Source organism: Eptesicus fuscus, chromosome 3 (genome assembly GCF_027574615.1).
Source record: "Eptesicus fuscus isolate TK198812 chromosome 3, DD_ASM_mEF_20220401, whole genome shotgun sequence".
In the NCBI taxonomy this organism is placed as follows: Eukaryota; Metazoa; Chordata; class Mammalia; order Chiroptera; family Vespertilionidae; genus Eptesicus; species Eptesicus fuscus.
The window spans coordinates 66,569,983-66,597,270 of record NC_072475.1 but is presented as its reverse complement, the minus strand read 5'-3'; the positions used below and the strand labels follow the sequence as shown (position 1 = coordinate 66,597,270).

General features: G+C 42.8%; 1 protein-coding gene across 1 annotated transcript; it reads left to right on the top strand.

The window, feature by feature from the left end:
* Nucleotides 1-755: 755 nt before the first annotated feature.
* On the top strand, nucleotides 756-27,288 carry GTPBP8 (GTP binding protein 8 (putative)). Its single transcript, XM_054713977.1, has 6 exons — nucleotides 756-1,094; nucleotides 6,041-6,139; nucleotides 13,024-13,154; nucleotides 14,026-14,125; nucleotides 19,324-19,442; nucleotides 25,036-27,288. Exons 1-6 carry the CDS (start codon nucleotides 756-758, stop codon nucleotides 25,109-25,111), a joined length of 864 nt encoding a protein of 287 aa, XP_054569952.1. The 3' UTR covers nucleotides 25,112-27,288.

Here is a 27,288-nt window from a genome sequence, read left to right as displayed (position 1 = left end):
CTTGCGTTAAGATTGCTCTGCTGTTTGGTGCTGATGTTTCTAGAGAATATAGTCTTTTAAGCAGGAATACTTTTGTTATTCATCATGATACATGTATCTCCCATTTCCGCGCTGATGAGTTTGAATTGCTTTGAGAATAAACTTTTTAAATAAGTTGTCCTTATGTAACTTCCATGAAACAACTCTGTAACACCTGTGCAAAACTGTTTTTGCTTTTATTCTGTAAGAAATCTCGAAAATGTAGTGACATTTCCTGCAGCTACAGAGAGGGCGAAAATATAAACTGTCTCTTCCCTGTAAACCAGATGCCGTTTCAACCACTTTTGTCACCAGCCCTTTTTTTCTGCAAAACTGTTTTTCCTAGTGAAGTGTACGTCCAAGTCAAAGATCCGTGAGACAACCACAAACCGTGATGAGTAAGCGGGCCTGAAATCTACAACTTCACACGTTTTCTTCTTCCTTTGAGACTTAAGGGCCACACAGCCAGGCGTGTCTTTTGACCACTGGAAACCAGTGAACAGTCTCCCCACCGCGGCAAACAAGTCAAAGGCACGTCATCAAGGTGTGACTTGCACCTGGCGTACGGTTCCCCCACCGGACACCGCCTGCCCCCAGCTCAGTACAGGCAGACCTCAGGACGGGAAGCAGAGACCAAAGCAGACTACAATTCCCAGCAGGCGTAGAGGGACGGGTCACGCACGCGCAGCCCAAACGCTAGGCACGAGGTCCTGCTGCGGGGCTTCTGGGAGAGAAACATGGCTGCGCCCAGGCTGCTGCCAGGCATGGGCAGGCTCATTGAGATCCCCGCAGCGCAGGGGCGCTGGAGCCGAGCTTACAGCAAGTCCCACGCCTTCAGGGAGGTCCTACAGCTGCCAAAAATGGAACTGACGAAGCTCGTGTTCCCGTTACAGGAACTCCAGCGGCATCTCCACCCTGACGCCAGGCCCGACCTTCTTCAACTGAGGATCTTTGACCCGTGCCTGGAGGACATCGGGAGGGCGGAGAGCTTCTTCACGGCCACCCCTCGGAACCGCATCGAGTACGTCAGCTCGGCTGTGCGCCTGGACCACGCCCCCGACCTCCCCCGCCCGGAGGTGAGAGCGCCGCTGCCTGCCAGTGGTGCAGGCTCGGGAAGGGGTTTTGTTGTCACCTATTTCTTGTCACAAAACGTGAGAAGTTTCCTAACTTTGTGGACGCATATAACTATTTTAGTTAAATAAGCAAGTCTAGTTTTAATTATTTCGGTAATGAATATTGAAGACTTTAACAGGTTTAAAAATCAAAATTTAAGTGTTCAAAAAATTATCCTTTTAATGTTTTCCTATTTAATTTGTTAACGTCAGAAACATTCAAACCTGTAAAGAGTTTCTGTGCGTTTATATAAGCCAAACTGTGGAAAATCGCCAGAAAGCAGAATACCCATGTATTGGGATAATGCTCCAGAGAAAGGCAGTTTTCCACCTTGTTTTATACCAGGGGTCCTCAAACTTTTTAAACAGGGGCCAGTTCACTGTCCCTCAGACCGTTGGAGGGCCGGACTATAGTTTTAAAAAAACTATGAACAAATTCCTATGCACACTGCACATATCTTATTTTGAAGTAAAAAAACAAAACGGCAAAAACACCCGCATGTGGCCCGCGGGCCGTAGTTTGAGGACGCCTGTTTTATACATTACAGTCTAAGGAGGAGACTTACATGGGTTACCTGAAGTCCACTGGTGATAGATTAGGGAGGTGGGAGAAAGCAAAGCAGAGAAACCTCTGTGATTGGATGAAAAGTAAAGCGATAGACACATGCTTCTTTTACTTAGGTGGGTACAGGATAGCTAACAGTCAACAATTAACACACAATAACAACCAGGGAATTTGTATCTCCTTCCTGGCGCATTGGTTGTGCCCTGAGGAGGCAGGAAAAAAGGGAAGTTACAAGTTAACCCTGATGTTCCAAAGGTATGTTATCTTAGATGCAAAAAGACAATAGACTCAGTTAAGGTCTAAATTGATCTTTGTCAGGGATGACACCGGGTTAGGACAAGACTATCCTCCAAAAACTGCTTTCAACTTAGTTCAAGTTTAATTTCAGACCATCCTCTGTGGTTACTTTAGGTCTCTGGGTTTGCAAGACCGCCAGGCAGGCCTTCTCTGAGCGAGTCACGTTAGCATATGGCCCTTTTTCATCCACAAATTGAAGTTATTTACTATTCTTTTTTAATAATTTTTAAATTTTGATTTCAGAGAGGAAAGGAGAGGGAGAGAGAGAGATAGAAACATCAATGATGACAGAGAATCATTGATTGGCCGCCTCCTGCATGCCCTCTTCTGGGGATGGAGCCCACAACTGGGTCATGTGCCCTTGACCCTTCTGTCCCAAGACCAACGCTCTATCCACTGAGCCAGACCAGCTGGGGCCACACATTGAAGTTAGAAAACAAAGTGAAGAATATGAAAAGTATAACTTTCACAAATGTTGTGATCATTGTCAATATCTAATTTTCACTCAATCTAAATGTCCTATGTGTAAAAAAATGATACATAGGTGGTAATAATGTCAATTTAAAAAATATTTTTAATTGATTTCAGAGAGGAAGGGAGAGAGAGAAATACAAACATCAATGATGAGAGAGGAAAAAAAAATGATGAGAGAGAATCATTGAATAGCACTAAAGCTGCCTCCTGCATGCTCCACACTGGGGATCAGGCCTGTAACTGGGGGCACACGGGCCCGACTAGGACTCGAACTGTTATCTTCGGGTTCATAGGTCAATGCTCAACCACTGAGCCATGCCAGCTGGTGGCAATAATGCAGATTTTTTTAAAAAACAATTTAGTGACATTCCATGATTGTGCATTTTACGCATATACTGCAGCTTAATAATATTTTGTTCTAAGTCTGGTAAAAGAAAGCTCAGATCTCTTTACATACAGTAAGTCTTCACTCACACAGTGATAGTGTCTTGGAAACTAAGACTTTAAGCAACATAACTATAACTGAAAGGTTTGCGACGCAGGAAACAAGACACAGAGTCAGGCAATGAAAAGGGGGGGAGGTTTTAATCTTGCGCTCCCAGGTGAAACTCACCGGTCCGAGAGTGGGCCAGGGAAGTTCTCGCCAAAAAGGGGGCTTAGGTACTTCCTTTATACAGCTGTTTAGTGAGGGGAGGGTGGAGGGCATGAGAGTGTGGAATTCCTGCCCCGGGCAAGGGTCTGGGAAGGTGCCAGTTATCTTTATCACCATCTACCTTGCAGATGCTTGCATCAGCTCTGGACTTCCTCCCTGCCTGGACCTAACAATAACGAAATCAATTTTACCAAAGGCTAATTAATACAAACAAGTGCTAAGTTTCTATGGCATATTTCTGGTCCCCAAAACATCACCTAATATCTAAATAAAGACCCAAACCACTTCTAATATTAAACATTGAAATAAAAGTGAACTATACATACATTTAAGAATGATTACTGAAAACAGGTAAGGTAATTATTTTCCAACCTGTTTATTCCAGTTCAGGGTAACTGCCAGAGCTTCTCCTGGCAGCTCAGGGTGCAAGGCAGGAACCAGCCCTGGACAGGATGCCATGCAGGGCTCACTCACACACACCCTCACTCAGTGTGGCACACTGTAGACTCACTAATGTGCACATCTTACGGATGTGCGAGTACCCGGAGAAATCCCACACAAACATGGGGAAAACGTGCAAACTCCACAGTGAGTGAAGTGATTTTTTTTCTCTCATCAATTTTATAACAAAACGACCATGAAGGAATGGATGTTATTCAGGGACCTGCTGTATTTGTAGTAACTGCACAACTTCATTGAAAATGTTCTTTGAATATATTTAGAACTGCTGTAATTTAAGAACATATATATACTAGAGGCCTGGTGCACAAAATTCGTGCACTCTGGGGGTCCCTCAGCCCAGCCTGCACCCTCTCGCAGTCTGGAAGCCCTCGGGGAGAGGCTTCTGCCACCACCACTGCACTTGCCAGCCATGAGCCTGGCTTCTGGCTGAGCAGCGCTTTCCCTGTGAAAGCACACTGACCACCAGGGGGCACTTCCTGCATTGAGCATCTGCCCCCTGGTGGTCAGTGAGTGTCATAGCAACCAGTTGTTTTGCTGTTTGGTCAACTTGCATATTAGCCTTTTATTATATAGGATCATTTAATGATTTTGAGATAGCATTGCTTTTAAATTATTGGACTTTCAGAGTATTTGTTTTTTAAAATTCAGTTTTATTAAAATTCAGTTTTATTATCTGTAGATTATCATTGGATTTAATCTGGCAGAGCATTTAAAATTTAAGCAGGATTCAGATTGATTCATTTTGAAGGACTGACTGCAGTTTTGCACAATATATAGCATCCCTGACCCCTGTCTACTAAATGCCATCTGATCATATTGATAATCAAAAATTTCCTCACAAATTTCCAAAACACGCCCTCATTTAGAACCACTGATTTAGTATTGTACCATGTTAGAAAGCAGAGCCATGTGGATTAATGGTTACTATCAGGAATATTTTGTTGCTTTCTACACTATAGAGCAGTGATTTTCAACCATTGAACTATAAGAATTTTTAAAACATATAATACCTGACTAGTCAGGAGCACTGACCTCTTTTCCCTTAGATTCTCAAATTAAAAAATGACAACAGCCAACACAATAGCCATCTGGAGTGAATGAATCAAAATTATACTTTTTTGGGGGGTCTGATTAGCAAAAAATAATATATATTTTTTGGTGTGTCACAGAATTTTAGTAATTACTTTATGTGTGCCCTGAGCTGACTATAGTATAGAGCACTAAAGGAGAAAAGCTTAATTAAAAGAAGAGATTTCAAGAGAAATGAATAACCTCTTAATTACATTGTGCTCTAAAAGTTTGTGGGGAAATGTGGTTCTGTCTTCAAAAAGCTTTGTAAATATAGGTTGCTTAATAAATGTTGCAGATATTCTTGAGTAGCATAGTGTAATTAAAAGCACAGGTTCTGGATATAGATGTCTTGAATTCAAATTTCAACTCTCACTTTCTAGCTGTAAATTTTGGGCCAGTTATTTAACCTCTTTCTGCCTCATTTTATCATCTGTATTATGGTGAGGCAGGAGTGAAATAGCTTGACAGGTTTTTACAGGTTTTTACATCATAATAAATTTATATATTAAGCTAATACTCAATTTTCTTTTTCTTCTTTAAAAAAATTTTTATTGAATTTATTGGGGTGACATCCTATATTATAAAAGCCTAATATGCAAATCAACCGAACGGCAGAAAGGAGGGTAGCCACCGGTGGTGGCAGGGCGATGGGGAACAGGGCTGGCTGCTCACTGGCCAGTGCTGTCCCCTGATTGGCCCATGGGTCACCTCCTGCAGAGGGAGGCCAGAATGTGGGGGGAGCAGGCCTAAGCCATCAGTTGGACATCCCCTGAGTGCTCTGTTCTGCGAGAGGGCACAGGCCAGGCTGAGGGACACCCCTACGTGCACGAATTTTCATGCACCGGGCCTCTAGTTGGTTAATAAAATTATACAGGTTTCAGGTGTACAATTCTATAATATTAGAGGCCCGGTGCATGAATTTGTGCACAGGCCTGGCCGGCAATCAGGGCCAATCAGGGCCATCTCACCCAGTCCCAATTGGGACCTGCCGGCCAGGGGGAGGAACCGCGGGAGGTTGGCCGGCTGCGGGACGTTGGCTGTGGGAGCGCACTGACTACCAGGGGGCAGCTCCTGCATTGAGCATCTGAGTGCACATCATAGCAACTGGTCAACCGGTTGTTCGGTCGTAATGGTCACTTAGGCTTTTTTATAGATAGATAGATAGATAGATAGATAATCTGTATATTGTATTGTCTGTTCACTACCCAAAGTCCAGTCTCCTTCCATCACCATTTATCCTTTACCCTCTTCTAACTACCCCCATTCCCCTTTCCCTCTGGTAATCACCACATTATTGTCTGTGTCTATGAGTTTGTTGTTTTGGTTTTTTTCTTTTGCTTAATTCCTTCACCTTTTTCACCCAGCTTCCCTTCTCTTTTCTTGTACAAGGTGTGTTTTATAGGCAGAAGCAATGTTGGAAAATCCTCTCTAATAAAGGCTTTGTTTTCATTGGCTCCAGAGGTTGAAGTCAGAGTCTCCAAAACCCCGGTATGTTGAAATGTCATATCTGTCGGAACTATCTCTCAATTGATGAACATGAATAAGTAATGTTGGAGGATACAAGAAATGATAATAGCCAAGTTCCTAGAAAAGTAATTTCTTTCAAACAAGTAGTAAAGTAAGAGATTTCATCAATGCCTTTGTATTTCTTTGAAGGAAAAGAAATATGTCTTGATTTATTTTAGTAGTCTTGCCAGTATCTTGAGGAAATCTTCCTTGGTCAAAATCTTTTCATTATTCTATACTAGAGGCCTGGTGCACGAAATTCGTGCACGGAGGGGGGTTGTCCCTCAGCCCAGCCTGTACCCTCTCCAATCTCGGACCCCTCAAAGGATGTCCGACTTCCCGTTTAGGCCCGATCCCTGGGATCGGGCCTAAACGGGCAGTTGGACATCCCTCTCATAATCCAGGACTGCTGGCTCCCAACTGCTTGCCTGCCTGCCTTCCTGATTGCCCCTAACTGCTTCTGCCTGCTGGCCTGATCACCCCCTAACCACTCCCATGCCAGCCTGTTTGCCCCCAACTTCCCTCCTCTGCTGGCCTGGTCACCCCTAACTGCCCTCTCCTGCAGGGTTGATCACCTCCAACTGCCCTTCCTTGCAGGCCTGATCCCTCTCAACTGCCCTCCCTTGCAAGCCTGGTCCCTCTCAACTGCCCTTCCTTGCAGGCAGGGTGCCTCCCAACTGCCCTCCCTTGCAGGCCGGGTGCCTCCCAACTGCGCTCTCCTGCTGGCCATCTTGTGGTGGCCATCTTGTGTCCACATGGGGGCAGGATCTTTGACCACATGGGGGCAGCTATATTGTGTGTTGCAGTGATGATCAATCTGCATAGTTCTCTTTTATTAGATAGGATAGAGGCCTGGTACAGGGGTGGGGACCAGCTGGTTTGCCCGGAAGGGTGTCCCTGATCAAGGTGGGGTTCCCTTGGGGCATGGGGCGGCCTGAGTGAGGGGCCTGTGGTGGTTTGCAGGTGGGCCACGCCCCCTGGGACGCAAGCGGAGACCCTGGTATCTGGAATTTATTTTCCTTCTACAACTGAAACTTTGTAACCTGGAGCAGAGCCAAGCCTGGGGCTCCCTCCGAGGCCCGAATCCATTTGTGTTGGGGTTATAATTGAAACTTTGTTGCCTTAAGCGGGTGGGCCCGGCCAGGGTGTGCAGAAAGCTTTGCTTCCCCTGTTGCCAGCGGCAACCCTGGCCTGCTCTCTCAAGCTCCATTCTGCTGCCATTTGTTTGAATTTGTTTACCTTCTATAATTGAAACTTTGTAGCTTGAGTGGAGGCTTAGGCCTGCAACGGCTGGCAGAAAGCTTGGCTTCTTCTGTTACCTAGGGAACCTTACTCTCTGTGGCTGTAGCCATCTTGGTTTGGGTTAATTTGCATACTCGCTCTGATCGGATGGTGGGCGTGGCTTGTGGGCATGGCTTCTGAGTGTGTCGGAGGTATGGTCAATTTGCATATTTGTCTATTATATAGGATACTAGAGGCCTGGTGCACAAATTCGTGCATGGGTGAGGTCCCTATGGGTAGCCTGCAGGGATTGGGCCTAAACCCATAGTCCAACGCCACCTGCTGCTCCTGCTGATCCCAGCCCCACTGTGCCTGCCGTGGGCCCACGCCCAATCAGTCCCAATAGGCAAAGGCTCATGCTGCCACAGCAGTGCTCGCCAGACATGAGCCCTGGGTCTGGCGCCCTCCCAAGGGGAGTGGCCTATGGGATCGGGCTGAAACCAGCTCTCCTACATCCGCCAAAGGGTCCCAGATTACGAGAGGGCACAGGCCAGGCTGAGGGAACCCACGGGTGCACGATCTAGCTGGGAAGGGACCAAGGGAGGGCTCCAGAGTGTGTCCAGCCCATCTCACTCAGTTCCAATCAGCCAGACCCCAGCAGCAAGCTAACCTACTGGTCAGAGCACTGTCCCCTGGTAGTCAGTGCATGTCATAGCAAGCAGTTGAGCATCCTTAGCATATAATTAGCATACTAGAGGCCCAGTGCACGAAATTCGTGCACGGAGGGGTTTGTCCCTCAGCCCAGCCTGTACCCTCGCCAATATGGGACCCCTCAAGGGATGTCCGACTGCCCATTTAGGCTTGATCCCAGTGGGATCGGGCCTAAACGGGCAGTTGGACATCCCTCTCACAATCCAGGACTGCTGGCTCCCAACTGCTTGCTTGCCTGCCTTCCTGATTGCCCCTAACCACTTCTGCCTGCCAGCCTGATCACCCCCTAACCACTCTGCTGCCACCCTGTTTGCCCCCAACTTCCCTCCTCTACCGGCCTGGTCACCCCTAACTGCCCTCTCCTGCAGGGTTGATCACCTCCAACTGCCCTCCCTTGCAGGCTTGGTCCCTCTCAACTGCCCTCCTTTGCAGGCCGGGTGCCTCCCAACTGCCCTCTCCTGCTGGCCATCTTGTGGTGGCCATCTTGTGTCCACATGGGGGCAGGATCTTTGACCACATGGGGCAGCTATATTGTGTGTTGCAGTGATGATCAATCTGCATAGTACTCTTTTATTAGATAGGATAGAGGTCTGGTACAGGGGTGGGGGCCAGCTGGTTTGCCCTGAAGGGCGTCCCGGATCAGGTGGGGTTTCCCTTGGGGTGTGGGGCGGCCTGAGCGAGGGGCCTGTGGTGGTTTGCAGGCCAGCCACGCCCCCTGGCAACCCAAGCGGAGGCCCTGGTATCTGGAATTTATTTTCCTTCTACAATTGAAACTTTGTAGCCTGGAGCGGTGCCAAGCCTGGGGCTCCCTCCGAGGCCCAAAGCCATTTGTGTTGGGGTTATAATTGAAACTTTGTTGCCTTAAGCAGGTGGGCCCGGCCAGGGTGTGCAGAAAGCTTTGCTTCCCCTGTTGCCGGCGGCAACCCTGGCCTGCTCTCTCAAGCTCCATTCTGCCGCCATTTGTTTGAATTTGTTTACTTTCTATAATTGAAACTTTGTAGCTTGAGTGGAGGCTTAGGCCTGGCAAGGGCAGGCGGAAAGCTTGGCTTCCTCTGTTACCTAGGAAACCTTGCTCTCTGTGGTTGTAGCCATCTTGGTTTGGGTTAATTTGCATACTCGCTCTGATTGGATGGTGGGTGTGGCTTGTGGGTGTGTCGGAGGTATGGTCAGTTTGCATATTTGTCTATTATTAGATAGGATTACTCTTTCATTGGTTGTTTGGTTGTTCTGCCATTCGGTCTATTTGCATAATACCCTTTTATTATATAGAACTAGAGGCCCAGGGCACAGATTCATGCACCGGTGAGGTCCTTGGTGTGGCCTGCGGAAATCGGGCCAAAACCGGCAGTCCAACATCCCCCAAGAGATGTAGTAGTGCGCGAAGGGGCAGGCAGCCGGGGAAGAGCCCAAGTCTGGGCCGGGTGCCGTGCTGTTCCCGCTCATCCCACCCACGCTGCACCTGCCACTGCCGCTCAGTAGACTTGCTGCTGCTCCACTGTGGTCTCTGCGCGCCCGTCCTAGGGCAATACCAGTGCGCCCACGACTGAAAAGCGGCCGCGGGCTCGCGCCCAGTCAGTCCCAATGCTGGTCCCCATCCTAGTCCCGGTCCAGATGGGGGAGGGGCATGCAGGGGGAGTGTCCACAGGAGAGGCTTGCGCCGCCACCGCTGTGCTTTCCAGCTGTGAATCTGGCATCTGGCACCCGTTGGTCAGCTAAGTGGCGCTTTCACTGTGGGAGTGCACTGTGGGAGTGCTCCTGCATTGAGCATCTGCCCCCTGCTGATCAGTGCACGTCATAGCAACTGGTCAACCAGTCAAACAGTTGCTTAGGCTTTTACTAGTATATATACAGATTTGCTTTAAAGAATGATCATCTTAGTTCTGCATTGATTTCAGAGGAAACAGTTGTAAAGTAGTTTTTTTTTCCCCCTCCTGTAATCTTTTATACTTTGCTAACTCATACATATACACCAATCAGACAAATCCCAGTCTACTCTGGGCCAAATTATGTGCTTATTATCCCAGCCAGTCTGCTGTAGTGTCCTACATGCTTTCTGTGATTTTCTAATTTCCTTCTCAATGATGCAGACTCTACCAATAGCTAAGCACTTCAGTACTTCCCCAAGTTCCTCTCACCTTACTATCTATCCATGGCAAAACATTCCCACCAACCCAGTGCTTACTGCCCTCTTTCTTTGCATTGGAACTCTTCCAAGAGACTTCACTAGTCCTCTCTTGCTTCTGATTTCTTCATAAAGTTGATTCTCTGGCTCTGTCACTGATGATTGTTGTCATTCGTTAATTCTCCTGCCCTTCCTCCTGCCCTGCCTCACCAGATAACCAAGCTAAACTCTCACTCACTTACAGGCAGGGTGTTTGGTTCATGCTATGAGAGGACAATGCAAGAAATGTATTTCTGACATTCCTCTTCTAAAATCATTTTCTTATTGATACACTAAAGGCCCGGTGCCCGAAATACATGCACGGGGGAGGGTGTCCCTCAGCCCAGCCTACACCCTCTCTAATCTAGGACCCCTCAGGGGATGTCTGACTGCCCGTTTAGGCCCAATCCCATAGGGAATCAGGCCTAAACCGGCAGTCGGACATCCCACTCACAATCCAGGACTGCTGGCTCCCAACCACTCGCCTGCCTACCAGCCTGATCACCCCCTAACCACTCCCCTGCCAGCCTGATCGACACCTAACTGCTCCCCTGCCGGCCCAATTGCCCCCAATTACCCTCCCCTGCCGGCCGATCGCCCCGAACTGCCCTCCCCTGTTGGCCCGGTTGCCCCCAACTGCCCGCCTTTGTAGACCCAGTCCCCCCCAACTGCCCTCCCCTGCAGGCCTGGTCGCCCCCAACTACCCTCCCCTGCCGGCCATCTATGGCGGTCATCTTTGACCACATGGGGGTAGCCATCTTGTATGAGGGTGTGAGGGTCAATTTGCATATTATCTCTTTATTATATAGTATAGTTGACTGGGAACCTAAGCACCATTTATAACACCTTTCGTCTGAAAATATTTGTTCTAAGTTCCGAACAATTGACTGTTTATTTATCTTAATCTTTCCTTTTCTGATTAATAAGTGTCCATAGAGATAAAATCTTGAATAATCTACTTATCATGACATCAATTTTAGTTGCACAGATTTTGATAGTGTTGTACATGCTTGTTAAAAAATGGTTTAATGAAAGCACTTAAACCCATCCAATGAAACATGCAAAACATGTTGATTTTAAGGAAGCATTAATCCTATATAATAAAAGACTAATATGCTAAGTGTCTGGCTGGCAGGTCAGCTGTTCAACCAATCAAAGTGTGATATGCTAATGATATGCTAAGGTTGCTCAACCGCTCACCATGACATGCACTGACCAACAGGAGGCAGAGAGTCGACCGGTCGACCAGTCGCTATGATGTGCACTGACCACCAGAGGGCAGATGATCTGACTAGTAGGTTAACTTGCTGCTGGGGTCCAGCAGATCGGGACTGAGTGTGACAGGCCAGACATGCCCTGGAGCCCTCCCACAGTCCTTCCCCGGCTGGCCAACCTCTCACGTCCCTCCCTGGCCCCGATCATGGGTGGGTGGGTGGGAGGTGATCAACCAAAGACCATCATATATATTAAAAGGCTAACAGGCAAATTGACTGAACAGAAAAATGACAGGTCACTATGACGTGCACTGACCACCAGGGGGCAGGCGCTCAATTGCAGGAGCTCCTCCCTGGTGGTTAGTGCACTCCCACAGGGGGAGCACCGCTCAGCCAGAAGCCCAGCTCACGAATGGCGAGCACAGCCATGGAGGTGGGAGCCCCTTCCACCTCCGCGGCAGCGCTAAGGATGTCCGACTGACAGCTTAGGCCTGCTCCCCAGGGAGCGAGCTTAAGCCGGCAGTTGGACATCCCTGAGGGCTCCCGGACTGTGAGAGGGCGTAGCCTGGGCTAGGGACCCCTCTGAGTCCATAAACTTAGAGCACCAGGCCTCTAGTCCAGGTATAATAAACTATCAGGTTTTACATCTAGGTTTTATGGTTGTATGACTAACAGTATTTAATTTAACCTATGCCAAATTCATTTCTTATCAGAGATACATTACTCATCAGAGAATATTGACTAGTAGAGTCACACTAGGTTAACTTTTTTTACTGAGAACTAATGAAATAGGAAAGACTCCAAAATATTTTGCCTACATATTTCTAATATGGAATCTAAAGTTCTTCTTCAGTCATATATATTATCTTAAAATTATGAATTGGAGAGGAGGGATATCTAAGCATATCTCTAGCCACTTCTATCTTTTTAGTTTTATTTTTTTTAATCCTTACCCAAGAAGTGAGGATATTTTTTCCATCGATCCCAGAGAGAGTGGAAGGGAGGGGAGAGTGAGAGAGAGAGAGAGAAACATCAGTGTGAGAGAGACACATCGATTGGTTGCATGGGGATCAGACCTGCAACATAGGTATGTACTCTTGACCCAGGAATTGAACCTGTGACCCTCCAGTGGGTAGGCTGATGCTCTAACCCAGTGGTCGGCAAACTGTGGCTCGTGAGCCACAAGCAGCTTGCAAGCCGCGGTTTGCCGCTCTGTTGACTAATGAGTTTGCCGACCACTGTCATATACTATCCTTTACCTCTTTGCACACAATATGCCACAATTGCCTAATCCTCACAGCTTCCAACTACACGGTAACATTTAGTCTAGCAGTGGCCAGCAAATTCATTAGTCAACAGAGCCGCAGTTTGCTGACCACTGCTCTAACCAGCCAGGGCTTTATCTTCTTTTCCTGTTTAATTATAAGCGTAGCTGGGATTATTTACAGAATATTTATACATGTTAATAAATATGATTGAATAGAAAATATTTTGAGTTATAAAATATATACTGAACATATTTTAAGCAAGTTTTCACTTTTTTCTATTTATTTTATCAGGGTCACACAAAGAAAATGAATTTTTTCAAAGTTGGAAAATATTTTATATTGGTGGACATGCCAGGTTATGGCTATCGAGCACCTGAAGATTTTGTTGAAATGGTAGAGACCTATCTAAAAGAACGAAAGAAGTAAGGGGAAAAATGCTTTATAATAGTTATACATTTAAACCAAAAGCATATTTTTGGTAATAGAGCATTCTACACATGATGACCACTTCAGGTATCAGTTTTATCAAATGACTTTTAGAAAGTCTATTTTATTCTCATAATATACTGCAACACAACATTTACAACCAAGATATTTACTGCATATTTGCTTTGTTTTTTTCCTGTAAGTTAGCTTAATCTGAAATTCAAGTGTTTTTCTAAATTGAGACTACAAATAGTACTTCAGCAGAGTTTATTAATGTTTTTATACCAAACTCTTAGATGGCTAATTTTGAAAATGAAAATTGTTGGTTAATGTGGTATTTACTAAATATAAACAAATTTTATAAATTCTAATTGTTCTTAAAGTACTCCTTTGTAAATGTTACCTTTTATGGTCTTCCTAGGTAGGCAAGTGTTTCAAGCTTTGCACATATATAGGAAAATTTATGTTAAACTTTTGAAGTATAAAGAAGTGTTAAGTATCTTTCTTGTTGTGGCTTTACACAGAAATTAATATGAGATATTTATACAAGGTATTAATACATGTCTCTTTCTCCCACTGGAGTTCAGGCTTTTAGAGGAAGGGGCTTACTCACCTTTGTATCCAATTCCAAGTATAGAGTCATGTGCAATACATGCTACTGAAATAAATTAATATTTAGTGAATTTAGTTGACTACTGGACTGTAGGATGGACCTGGTGAACTGAGGATTCCTTTTGCCTAAAAAAGTTTTTAAATTTATATTGAAAATCAATCAAATGAAAATTTATTAGTATAGCTTGAGGGGCGGGGAGGGAGGAAGGAATGAATTTTATATTGCCATTAATCTTTATTTCTGCATTCTTACAGTTTGCTGAGAACATTTTTGTTAGTGGATAGTGTTGCTGGAATTCAGAAAGAAGACAATATTGCCATAGAAATGTGTGAAGAGTTTGCATTACCTTATGTAGTAAGTATTTCTTTTGAATCATGGTTGCAATTAGAAATACATACCGGTTGTGTGTGTATGTGTGTGTGTGTCTGTCCGTCTGTCTTTTTAATGAATAAGTAAGTCTTGCCTCTTCAAGAGATAAAGGAGTACCTTTTGTATAATCTTTACCATTGTTAGCCATTAATAAAATAAATTCTGTACTACTTTTATTCTCTTTTCCTTTTCTCAGCTTTAAGTTTTCAAAAGTATAGTCAAAGTAGTTTTTTAAAACTGTTTATTTAGTGCTCCTAGGTGTTTTTCTTTATGATACTGTTTTTGTTTTGTATTTTAATGGCAATGTGAATATTTGTCCAAAATGTTAGCAGCTCTTTAACAGCATCTTGGCAGATAGTACTTAACAGTATGTAAATAAAACTGCAACTGAAAATTTGTTAAACTAATTTGGAATTTAAGAACCATTACAAGAACATAGCAGGCTCCAGCACACACAAGTAGGATTTTTATACCTTACTAGAGGCCCGGTGCATGAATTCGTGCACTGGTGGCATCTGGCCGGCCTGACCTGATGGGGGCTGATTGGGCCAAGCCAGCAGGGGCGGGGGCAACTGGGGACCCAATCGGTCCATTTTTCCGCTGCAGTACACGTCATAGCAACTGGTTGTTCTGGTTGTTCCACTCATTCTGTTGTTCTGGTTGCTTGGCTTATATATATATATATATATATATATATATATATATATATATATATATAAAGATTCTTAAAGAAAACAGAATTTCTTCTGGGAAAATCTTACCAGTGTTCTGTCTATTATCCTACCTAATAAAAGAGTAATATGCAAATTGACCGCACCTTTGCTATGCTCAAGCCATGCCCACCAGCCAATCAGGGCGACTATGCAAATCAACCCAACCAAGATGGCGGTTAATTTGCATACGCTGAGGGAGGGAGGAGTGAATAAAGCTGAAAGCAAGGCAGCTGCGCAGGCAGGGCGGTTGGCGGCAGCGGCTGGCGGGGCGGACGGGCTTATGGGGCGGGTGGCTGCAGCAGTGGGCAGTGGCGGAGGCGGAGGGCGGGATGGGCGGGGCGGGCCGGGCAGTGTGCACAGCAGCGGCTGCGTGCGGGGCCGTGGCAACCGCGGCAGAGGTGGCAGCGGCAGTGGGCAGGGCTCACAGCAGCGGCTGAGGCGCGCGTGGCCTTGGTGGCCTCGGTGGCAGCAGGCGGGGTGGGGCCGCAGCGGGCGCCATGCACCACAGCGGCAGCGGCAGAGGCGGTGGACGGGGCGCATAGTGGCGGCTGAGGCACGCGCGGCCTTGGCAGCCTCTGAGGCAGCAGGTGCGGCAGGCGGAGCAGAGCAGGGTGGGTGGGGCCGCCGCCTGCCCCGCCAGCCCCTTAGAAACCCCGTACTTGCAGGAATCTTCCTGCAACGGGCTCCTACTTTGTTTTATAATAAAGTACTGATTAGTAGGTTGGTATACACATTCATTTTGCTTTGTGAGATTTACAAATAAAGTAGCACTCTTAAATTTCCTAAGGAAAAGTGAAGAACCCATTGGCTAAAATTTGGTTTTAAAAAATAATGAGAAAACTATTAAAAAAATTTTTAAAATATATTTTATTGATTTTTTACAGAGAGGAAGGGAAAGGGATAGAGAACTAGAAACATTGATGAGAGGGAAACATCGACCAGCTGCCTCCTGCACACCCCCACCGGGGATGTGCCCGCACCCAGGTTCATGCCCTTGACCAGAATCGAACCTGGGACCTTTCAGTCCACAGGCCGATGCTCTCCCCACCGAGCCAAACCGGTTTCAGTGAAAACTACTAAAATTTGTCAGTGGAGTTTAATGCAAGACAAACCGTTAGTAGTCAGCAACTTTTTTGTATTGTTATAGATATGGAATTCTTCGGGTTTGCAAAACCCTTTGAAACAAAGGAGCCAAAGTACTTGAGGAGCCAAAGGATTGATAAACTTAGTCTACAAAGTAAAAATGCCTAAGTAATGCCAAACTGGGGTTTTTTAAGTGGTAATATTCCTGATTTGGTATCATAGGTATCAGTTTATGAAATCATATATTTTATTCAGTTTTAACTTTAAGGAAATATAACTTTCCTTTTTGAAAAAGAGTTTGTACTAGAGGAATTATGTTTCCTTTTAAATATCAGCATTTGGAAAAAAAATAAACCAAGATGGCGGCATAGGTAAACACCTGAACTTGCTGCCTTGCACAACCACTTTAAAACTACAACTAAAAGACAAAACAGACATCATCCAGAACCACAGGAAGGCTGGCTAAGTGGAAATTCTATAGCTAGAAGGGAAGAGAAAAGCACACTGAGACTCAGAGGAGCTGCAGAAGTAAAGTGCAGAGGTATGGAGGTGCAAGCACACAGAGAGGGCTGGCAACTGAGTATGTGGCTGGCTTTTTCAATCCGGAGGGAGACACAAGCTCCCGACTGCTCTGAACTCCAGTTCTGGGTGAGACTCTGGGGACCCAGACTCATACAGGGAGAAAGTGGACTGTCTGGCAGCGTGCGAAACTCCAGGGTGGCTTTCTCTCAGAGGTCATTGCAGTGATTACCAAGGGACACTGAGACCCGAGGGCCTCTTTGGGCAGGGCTGACGGGAAGCCATTGCTGTTGGCTCTGCCCTGAGACTCTGCCCCATCCAAGCTGTGCGCAGAGGCTTTTGCATGTGAATGGCTTGGTCCTTTGAAATCTAAACTTACCTAACAAACTGCAGCTGAGTCAGTGAGACCCAGAACATCCAAAAGAAGGCCCAAGGCCCAAGGCCCCACAGCAGCTTACATTGCTTCACAGCTGGGCCTCATCTGGGCACCTCCAAAACCCAAACAAAGAAGAGGAATCTGCAGATCTCTCCGTAGCTCCTGCTGGATGTCCTCAGGCAGAAGCTAAATTAGCACCTCCTTGGAGATCCAAGAGCCAGTGTACCAAGGGGTCAGAGTGGGACCATCCAGATTACAACTCCTCAGATCCATAAGGGACACACTCAGGGGGCAGACTCAGTGAGCACCCAAGCCCCCCTGAACCAAGTCTTGCCTCATAAGGGTGTCTCCAGCACAGAAGTTCTCCCATCATAGACACAGCTGATCCTCACATCCAATTGGCCTGGAAGTCAATTCCCCACCAGTGATACCAACAACAATCAAGGCTTAACTACAACAATACTGTGCACACAGCCCACAAAGGGGCACACCAAGAGTGTCAACCTCAGGTAACTGGAGAGGCTGAGCCACTGGGCCCTATAGGACACCTAGCACACAAAGCCACTCTATCAACTCAGAGAAGCAGCCAAAATGCGGAGACAAACAGGTCACAAATGAAAGAAATAGAGGAAAGCAAACTACTGGATATAGAGTTCAAAACCACGGTTATAGGTTTTTCAAGAATTTTCTAGAAAAGGCCAATAAATTTAGTGAGACCCTCGAGGATATGAAAAAGGACCAACTAGAAAATAAGCATACACTGACTGAAGTAAAGAATAATATACAGAGATCCAACAGCAGACTAGAGGAACACAAGAATCAAGTCAAATATTTGAAATACAAAGAAGCAAAAAATACCCAACCGGAAAAGAAAAAAGAATCCAAAAATCTGAAGATAGTGTAAGGAGCCTCTGGGACAACTTCAAGCGTACCAACATCCAAATTATGGGGGTGCCAGAAGAAGAGAGAGAGCAAGATACTGAAAACCTATTTGAATAAATAATGACAGAAAACTTCCCCCACCTGGTGAAAGAAATAGACTTACATGTTCAGGAAGCACAGAGAACCCCAAACAAAAGGAATCCAAAGAGGACCACACCAAGACACATCATAATTAAAATGCCAAGAGCAAAAGACAAAGAATATTAAAAGCAGCAAGAGCAAAACAGTTAGTTACCTACAAGGGAGCACCCATACAATTGTCAGCTGATTTCTCAACAGAAACTATGCAGGCCAGACGGGAGTGGCAAGAAATATTCAAAGTGATGAATAGCAAGAACCTACAACGAAGATTACTCTACCCAGCAAAGCTATCATTCAGAATTGAAGGTCAGATAAAGAGCTTCACAGATAAGAAAAAGCTAAAGGAGTTCATCACCGTCAAACCAGTATTATATGAAATGCTGCACGGTATTCTTTAAGAAGAGGAAGAAGAAGAAAAAGGTAAAGATAAAAATTATGAACAACAAATACAAATCTATCAACAAGTGAATCTAAAAATCAAGTGAATAAAAAATCTGATGAACAGAATAATCTGGTGAATATAATAGAATCAGGGGCATAAAAGGGAGTGGACTGACAGTCCTCAGGGGGAAAGGGGTGTGGGGGGGTGCGGGAAGAGACTGGACAAAAATCATACACCTATAGATGAGGACAGTGGGGGGTGGGGGGGGTGGGGTAAGGGCATGGGGTGGGGTGGGAACCGGGTGGATGGGAGCTATGGAGGGAAAAAAGAGGAACAACTGTAATAATCTGAACAAAGATTTAAAAAATAATAATAAAATAAAAGATTAAATAAAAATAAATAAATAAATATCAGTATTTGCCTTTATAAGGAAAGACTCCCATTTGGCGGATTTCACAGGTCATTAGAAACCACACACTTTTTGCTTCTCACTCCGTCTGCCAATTTACATTTTATAACTGAAAAGTATGAATGATGAGTCAGGAAATTTAATGTTATAGAAATTCCCCGAGAAAATCTGATAGATCAAGGTTTTACTTTTTAATTGATTTTATAATCCGCCATGCCTTGGCCTTACCTCTAGTATGTAATTGTCTTTGAATAAGTAAATTATTCAATGTTATTACTTACTAGTAAGCCTAGTAAGTTCTAGGCTTACCTGGAATGTAATTATATAAAACTTGGAATAGTGGATACAACCTACAAATAGCTGGATTTCTAATTTTTCCTTTAGGTTACATGTGAGATGGAACCATTTTGTATGTCAAAAAAAATGATTATAAGTTGCCAATTTTATATGAATCAACCCAACCCAATAATACTAACATATATCTTTGATCACAGATACAGAGTGATGATATGAAACATTTGGTTTATGGTAGTTGCAAATATGGCTTCAGGGTCCTTTTCACTGGTTTTGAATTCAAGTAGTATAGTCCTGTGTAGTTAAAGCACCACTAAACAGCAAGCACATAGTGTATGCTTTATAGGTTGCAACATTAACTCATTTAGTCGTTTGTTTTTGCAGATGGTTTTAACAAAAATTGACAAATCTTCCACGGGACTTCTTTTAAAACAAGTACTTGAGATCCAGAAATTTGTTGACACTAAAACGAAAGGATGTTTTCCTCAGTTGTTTCCTGTAAGGTAAGAGTTGAATTGTTTTTATAGCTTTATAGACTGTCAACTTTTACTATTAAATCAGTGTTGCTTGTCATTTCTCAGCCTTTTGACTAAAATTAGGAAAGTTTGGAAGACTATGTACTTAGCCAAGATTTATTGGTACAACCCATCAGTGCTTTTATTTTTTCCTTCCCTCTATTTCTTCCTTCAGCAAGTTTTGCTGTATATTCCTTGTAGGCATTTTCATTCTCTTTCTTCCTCAGCCTAGCTCAACCCTGTACCACAGCAGAAGTGAAAACTTTTATTTTTTAAAAAATTATTATTTTTTTAATATATATTTTTTTATTTCAGAGAGGAAGGGAGAGATAGAAACATCAATGATGAAAGAGAATCATTGATTGGCTGCCTCCTGCACACCCCCTTCTGGGGACTGAGCCCGCAACCCGGGCATGTGTTGCGGGAATTGACTGGAATTGAACCTGGGACCCTTCAGTCTGCGGGCCGACGTTCTATCCACTGAGCCAAACTAGCTACAGCAAAACTTTTTCCTTTTTAGAATCAGCTAAACAACCATTATAATAAAGATACTACCATCCCTTTCTTAATTCTAAAGAAAAACAACTTATCTTTATGGTAGAAAACTCATTTAGGCTATGAGGGATAAAAATATTCCTTTAAAAGGACTATATATAAAGAAGAAATGCTTCATATAAGTTAGAATTAAGTATTGGTAGCAGAAGGAGTGGTTATTTCCTGAGCTGGCAGTTTTTGAGATATTAGATGTGGTTTAGCAATGAAACATGAGTTTGTAGTTTCAGTGTTTACCGTGGGCACAGTAACCTGTACTGTTGCAGAGACACAGTCCCCTCCCCTATGAGTAAGAAAATCATACTCTTCTTTGTGAAAGACACTGTGAGAGTTGCTTTAAGAAAATAATGAAACCAAGTAACAGTTACATGTGGATCTGTCCTTTAAGCAGTCATTCTACTGCCTACCAATGCAAATCACATTTAAATTGTTTGTAATTATGAACATGCCTGTCAAAATCCTTCTTCATTCATTCCGACAAAATGCTCTTCTCCCTTTACTTAATTTTGAGTATTTATCTAGTTCATTTGTCTCTATGTTCCATACATACAATGAAACTGTATGAAATCCTAATTTTTCTTAGGGCCCTGAGCATTATCATAGAAAAATAGTAACTATCAATAATAATAAAAGCATAATATGCTAATTAGATCGGACGACCTTCTGGATGAAGCCGGGGCTGCGAGGGAAGCCCCGGTCCTGGGTGCCAGAGGGAAGCCGGTGCCGGCAGTCAGGGGGAAAGAAGGCCTACTCTTGTATGAATTTCATGCATCCGGCCTCTAGTTTAATAATAAGGAAGTGATACTTCAGCTAAAATGGCAACATAAACATAAAATGAGCAAATTATGCTTAATAGCAGCATTTAAAAAAAAAATTAGTTGACTGGAAGCTGAGTTTGAATTAACATAATGGGGCTAGGTAAAAACTGACGGTTTTTTGTTTTTTTGTTTTTTCACTACATTAACAGGATCATACTGTTTAAAACAAGGGAATGATCAAGCAGTAATCCCACACTGCCATGAGCTCTATGCCACCAGACTAATCAAATAAGATTGTGGCTCTACTTAAGAACAATTAGCACTGTCTGAAAACTGATGGTCTTGGGGAGGTTATATAACACTAGATCATTCAAAACACTTAATTGATCCTCACAGTAAACATTCCTATTTCACAAGTCAGAGAAGTGAAGTGAGTGCAGAGAGGTATTGGCTATAATAGAACAAACATAAGCCTTAGAGTGAGACCATAGGTTTGCATGGTTCCTATATTTCTATGCTATAGATTTTAAAGCAATTTATTTCATTTTGAGTCTTTTTTCACTAGTAATAATGTGGTTAAAAGTATCAAAATGTATTGTGACCTAGTACACAAAATATAATAAATGTTAGTTTCCTTCCTTGCCAAAGGTTAGTCAGCAAATGGCAGGGTCAGGTCAACAACCCAAAATATCAGATTCCCTAGTACTTTTTAAGGGAATTCCCTTCTTGGTGTTTTGTTTTGTTTTTTTTTTTTAATTTGATTTTAGAGAGAGGAAGGGAAGAAGAGAGAAACATTGATGTGAGAGAGAAACATGGATCGGTTGGCTCCCATATGTGCCCCGACCTGGGATTGAACCCACATCTCGTAATGTGCCCTGACTGGGAATCGAACCTGCTACCTCTTGGTGTATTGGGATGACATTCCAACCAACTGAGCCATACCAGCCAGGGCAGAAGTTCTCTTCTTTAGATATGCCAGCATTCACTGCTGCATAACCCTGGGATGACTGCTGCCCCTGTGCTACTCACCGTGCGTGACCAAGACACTATAGAAGCCACCAGCACTTAAAGTCCAAGCACTGAGATACAGGAGCCCACTGACTTTCAGGTACGTCCGTGTTCACTATACCACAGCGACCACATAAAGGGAATTGTCAGGCTGTACTCCATCGTTTTCTAAACCCAATTTAGAAAGCAGAGTTAAATATAATCCTTGCTTTTACTAGGATGACCAAATCCCAGTTCATCCCTCCAGATGGATATTGGCCTCATCACAGAATAATTATTATAAAATAAGTTAGATTTTATTTCTTTCTCTTCCTGTATGACCTTGATAGGAGAAAGGTGGAAATGTGAGTAGACATATAATCCAGAGAGGTTTGGCCTTTAAGCCTCAAGTCCAAAGTTAAGTTCTAACCTTCATGTCTGAACTCTGCCCCAGCTGAGTGGAGAAGTATAAATGGTGAAAGGCTCCTAAAGATTGATGCTAGGGTCAGTCTATTGTTATAAATGGTATAGAAGGAATATGTAAATAGGCACAGTGTGATCGCTTCTGTGGTTTTCTGTGTAGTTAAATTCCAAGTAAATGAGAACTGATTGTAATGACAAAGAAAATCCTATGAGTTGACAGAAACGTTGCAAATGATTTCATGGTGTCATAGTTAGTGTGTGGACTATCTAACTTGTATTTCTCCTTTAAACTATATATGTATAACTCCATTTATAATCCAAGAATCATTATGGACCATTCTCAAGCAGGCAAGTTTGGTCAAAAAGTCCAAAATGCTGTACTTTATCAAGAAGGGAATTAGCAATGCAAGAGAAAAGAGTTTACCTATTTTATATACAGGTATACACCATACCTATATCCATAAAAGTCATAATGTATCCATAAATGTCCACATATCCTGAGGAACCAAATAGTCACTTTAATGCTGACACATGGATGAATGGATATGGATGGATATACTAAGACAGATAAATAACAGATACAATAATGGTTATGATAGTTTTTTAAAAATCATGAGAAAAGGTCTAAATTATCAGGGTGATTGCATCTTGTCATAAAAAGAATAAACTAAAAGATCAAACAGTTTAGTGTGGGAAATAAGAAGCAAAATGGTAGATATTCCAGTGGCATTTTTCACTGAAATAGAACAAACAACTCTAAAATTTGTACAGAATCACAAAAGACCCTGAATAGCCAAAGCAATCTTGAAAAAGAAAATAAAAAGCTGGAGGCAATAATACTCCCTGACTTCACACTCTGTTACAAAGCTGTAGTAATCAAAACAGTATGGTATTGGCATAAAAGCAAACACAAAGATCAACAGAACAGAATAGGGAGTCTAGAAATCAGACCATGCATAATGGTCAATCAATTTACAACAAAAGAACCAGGAATATACAATGGGGAAATGACAGTCTCTTCAATAAATGGTGTTAGAAAACTGAACAGCCACATGCAAAAGAATGAAATTAAACTACTATATACTATACACAAAAATTAACTCAAAATAGATTGAAGACTTGAATGTAATATCTGAAACCATAAACTCTTAGGAGAAAATATAGGCAGTAAGTTCCTTAACATTGGTCTTGGTGATAATTTGTTGGATCTGATTCCAAAAACAAAAATAAACTAGTAGGACTACATCAAACTAAAAAGCTTCTACAAAGCAAAGGAAATCATCAACAAAATGAAAAGGCTACCTAACTGGGAGAAAATATTTATAAATCATATATCTGATAAGGGATTAATATCCCAAAATGCACAAAGAACTCATACAACTCAATAGCAAAAATAAATAAATAAAAAATACAATTTAAAAATGGGCAGAGGATCTGAAGAGACATTTTTCCAAAGATGTACAGACAGCTAACAAATACATGAAAATATGCTGAACATCACTATTCACCAGGGAAATGCAAATCAAAACCACAATGAGATACCACCTCCTGCCTGTTAGAATGGCTGTTATCAAGTAGAAAAGGGAACTCTTGTGCACTGTTGGTGGGAATGGAAATTTGTACTGCCATTATGGAAAACAGTGTGGGGGTTCCTCAAAAAATTAAAAATAGAACCACCATTTGTTCTAGCAATTCCACTTCTGGATATTTATCCAGTGAACATGAAAACATATTCGAAAAGATATATGTACCCCCATGTTCACTACAACATTTTTTCAACAGCCAGGATATGGAAGCAACCTAAGTGTCAGTGGATGAATAAAGATGAAGTGGTTTAATACACAGTGGAATACTTTTTGGCCAGAAAAAAGAATGAAATCTTGCCCGTTTGTGACAACATGGATGAACCTTGAAGGCATGCTAAGTGAAATAGTGAGACAAACACCATATGATGTCCTTTATATGTGGAATTTAAACAACAAAAACCAAGCTCCTAGATAACAGTGAAGAGATTAGTGGTTGCCAGAGGTGGGGGATGGGTGGTGAGAGAAATGAATGAAGGGGGTCAAAAGGTACAAGCTTCCAGTTGTAAAATAAGTCCTAGATGTAATATACAGCATGGTGACTATAAATAATACTGTATTGCATATTTCAAAGTTACTGAGAGCAGATCGATCTTAAAAGTCCTCATCACAAGAAAATAAATTTTGCCCTAACCGGTTTGGCTCAGGGGATAGAGCATCGGCCTGCGGACTCAAGGGTCCCAAGTTTGATTCCGGCCAAGGGCATGTACCTTGGTTGCGGGCACATCCCGAGTGTGTGTGTGTGTGTGTGTGGGTGGGGGGGGGGGGGGGGTGCAGGAGGCAGCTGATTGATGTTTCTCTCATCAATGTTTCTAACTCTCTCTCCCTCTCCCTTCCTCTCTGTAAAAAATCAATAAAATCTATTTTAAAAAAATAAAATAAATAAATTTTGTAATTATGTATAGTGATGGATGTTAACTAGACTTATTGTGATCATTTTGTAGTATATACAATACTAAATCTTTATGTTATACATCTGAAACTAATATAATGTTATATGTCAATTGTCTTCCATATAGAAAAATAGAAACAACTTTTAGTCTGGCAAATAAAAAACAAAATAGTAGATAATGGTGACATTTTTAGAATCATGAAGGTAATAGATCAGATAGTGTGAAACACTAGATTTAGAGACTCAGGAAGAGTAAAGGCCAATTTAAGATGTTCTTTTTCATACATGAAACTCAGTTTGTAAACAGTTTTTTTAAGTTAGATGAATTCAGATCTGTTACTACCTCTGAAGTAAGGAAGAAAATGATTTTTCTTTTTTTTTCACAGTGCTATGACCTATTCTGGAATCCATCTGTTGAGATGCTTTATAGCAACTATAACAGGAAATCTTAAGACGAATTAATGGCATCTAACTTTGCTGAAGACTCAACATTTTTTATGCCAACTGGAGTTATACACAAGCATTTCAACATTGTTTTTAAATGTTGCATATCTGTAATTTGCAGAGGATCAGTTCACCTTTAAAACCTATATCTTCTCAAAGCAAGAATGAATTTGTGCCTGGGGGAAGAAGGGTTTATAAATGATTGAATTAGGCAGTTCATTAGAACAGATAATAGCAGTTTTTCCTATTTTAACAAACTGACAAACAAGAGCAACATATAGAAGTCCATAATATGAAAACCTATTTACTACTGTGTAGAGCAGGGGTCCTCAAACTTTTTAAACAGGGGGCCAGTTCACTGTCCCTCAGACCATTGGAGGGCCGGACTATAGTTTAAAAAAAATTATGAACAAATTCCTATGCACATGCACATATCTTATTTTGAAGTAAAAAAAACAAAACGGCAAAAACACCCGCATGTGGCCCGTGCGCCGTAGTTTGAGGACGCCTGGTGTAGAGAAAGGTTTGCCATGTTATTTATTGGGCTTTGTCTTTTAAAGAATGTCTATTATGTATATGCTAGGGGCCCAGTGCACGAATTCATGCACCTTGAAAGGAACTGTGGGCTGCGAAGCTCCAGTAGGCACAGATCAAGTCTCAGCCCATCCTCTGTGCCTCTGCCCGGCCCCTCCCACCGTGGCCCCCAGTCCTCTGTCTGCTGGCAGCCCTGCTCCTGTCACTGCCACTCCCATGCACTGATGATGCTGGCCCTGCTCGCACCCGCTGACAATGTGGAGCTATTGGGGCCAGCACCAGCAGTGAGTGCAAGCGCCAGGCAGGACCGCGGCGCGTGGCAGCAAAGAATTTTCAGTAACCACCAGAGGCTCACCCCGATGACAGCAACCAGTGCCCCGCCTTGGTTTGGCGCCCCCACTCACCTGCTCCACCATCCCGCCGCAGCCAACGCCCACCATGTTCCACGCACACCCCTGGTGGCTGGCGCACATCATAGCGACCAGTTGTTCCACCGTTTGGTCTATTTGCATATTAGGGTTTTATATATATATTTTTTAAATATTAAAATAGAGTAGGTAAAAAAAGGAGTTCTTTTCTGTTAAGCAAGCCCTGATAGGCAGGGTAAAGATAAATGCTCCTATGTATGCCTATAATTTATCTTTTTCTGAGTCCTTATTTGAATATTGAAAAAAAACAACTATTGATAAAATTTCAGTGGGTCCATGGTAGAAACAACCAATAAAGAGGCTGGGATCAGTCACCTTCAGGTGAACATGGGATTCAGAATCAGAAGACTAGAATTCAAGTTCTAGTTCTGTTATTTTTTACATGTTGGACCTTAACGCTAATTACTTCATTTCTCTGAGCTTCATTTGTAACTTGAACCTCACGAGCTATGAAGATTAAAGTGGCATTTATTATATGGGAAAAGGACGTCTGCATATTCTGCATGTTTGTAAAGGGAAACCAACCCAAGAATACAGCAAAGTGTACAGGTCTATTTATCACAGATAATATCTTCTCATGGAGGAAGTAACACTCTAGTCAAAGACAAAAAAAAACAGACATTTAACTGAGAAAACTGATTTGCAAAGGGTGAGAACAAAGTCGATAGGACTGTTTAGAAACAGTATATTTAAGATTCAGAATGGAAAAATAAAGCCTTTGAACTAAAGTTAATGGAAAAGATTTTTATTAAGATACTACTCACCTATTCATGTAAGTGGCTTAGCTTTTCAAAGTGAGGCTGAATATTAGGAGGTTATAGCAATAGCATGGGATAAAAAATTAAGGCTGTAAAACAATTTTGTGGCTTTTTTAGAAAATTCAATTCTGAATGTATTTTCAGTTTTATAGTTGATAGCACTGGTCTGTCCTAACCAGCAGAGTTTTATTAACCCTTTGCACTCGCTTTTTTTTTTATTCCTTTATTCTACTCGGGATTTAATTTTTTAAATACCCCAGATTTTACAAAGCACGACAGTAGATTAAAAAACTGGAGTTTCTTTTCATACAAACTTATTTATTTGGATATTTTTATATTTCAAATTATTGATACATTCAAAGAGTAATTTGCACTTGACATCTGAGTGCAAAAGGTTAAAAAGGGGAGGGAAAGAAGGGCTTGTTACACAGGCATTGCAAAGTAAATTATGTGACAATAGAACCATCTTTCTATC

Coding starts and splice junctions, on each gene's coding strand:
- GTPBP8 (XM_054713977.1), top strand. CDS start 756: ATGGCTGCGCCCAGGCTGCTGCCAGGCATGGGCAGGCTCATTGAGATC. Junction 1,095..6,040: donor CCGACCTCCCCCGCCCGGAG/GTGAGAGCGCCG, acceptor TTCTTGTACAAG/GTGTGTTTTATAGGCAGAAG. Junction 14,126..19,323: donor AGTTTGCATTACCTTATGTA/GTAAGTATTTCT, acceptor TTGTTTTTGCAG/ATGGTTTTAACAAAAATTGA.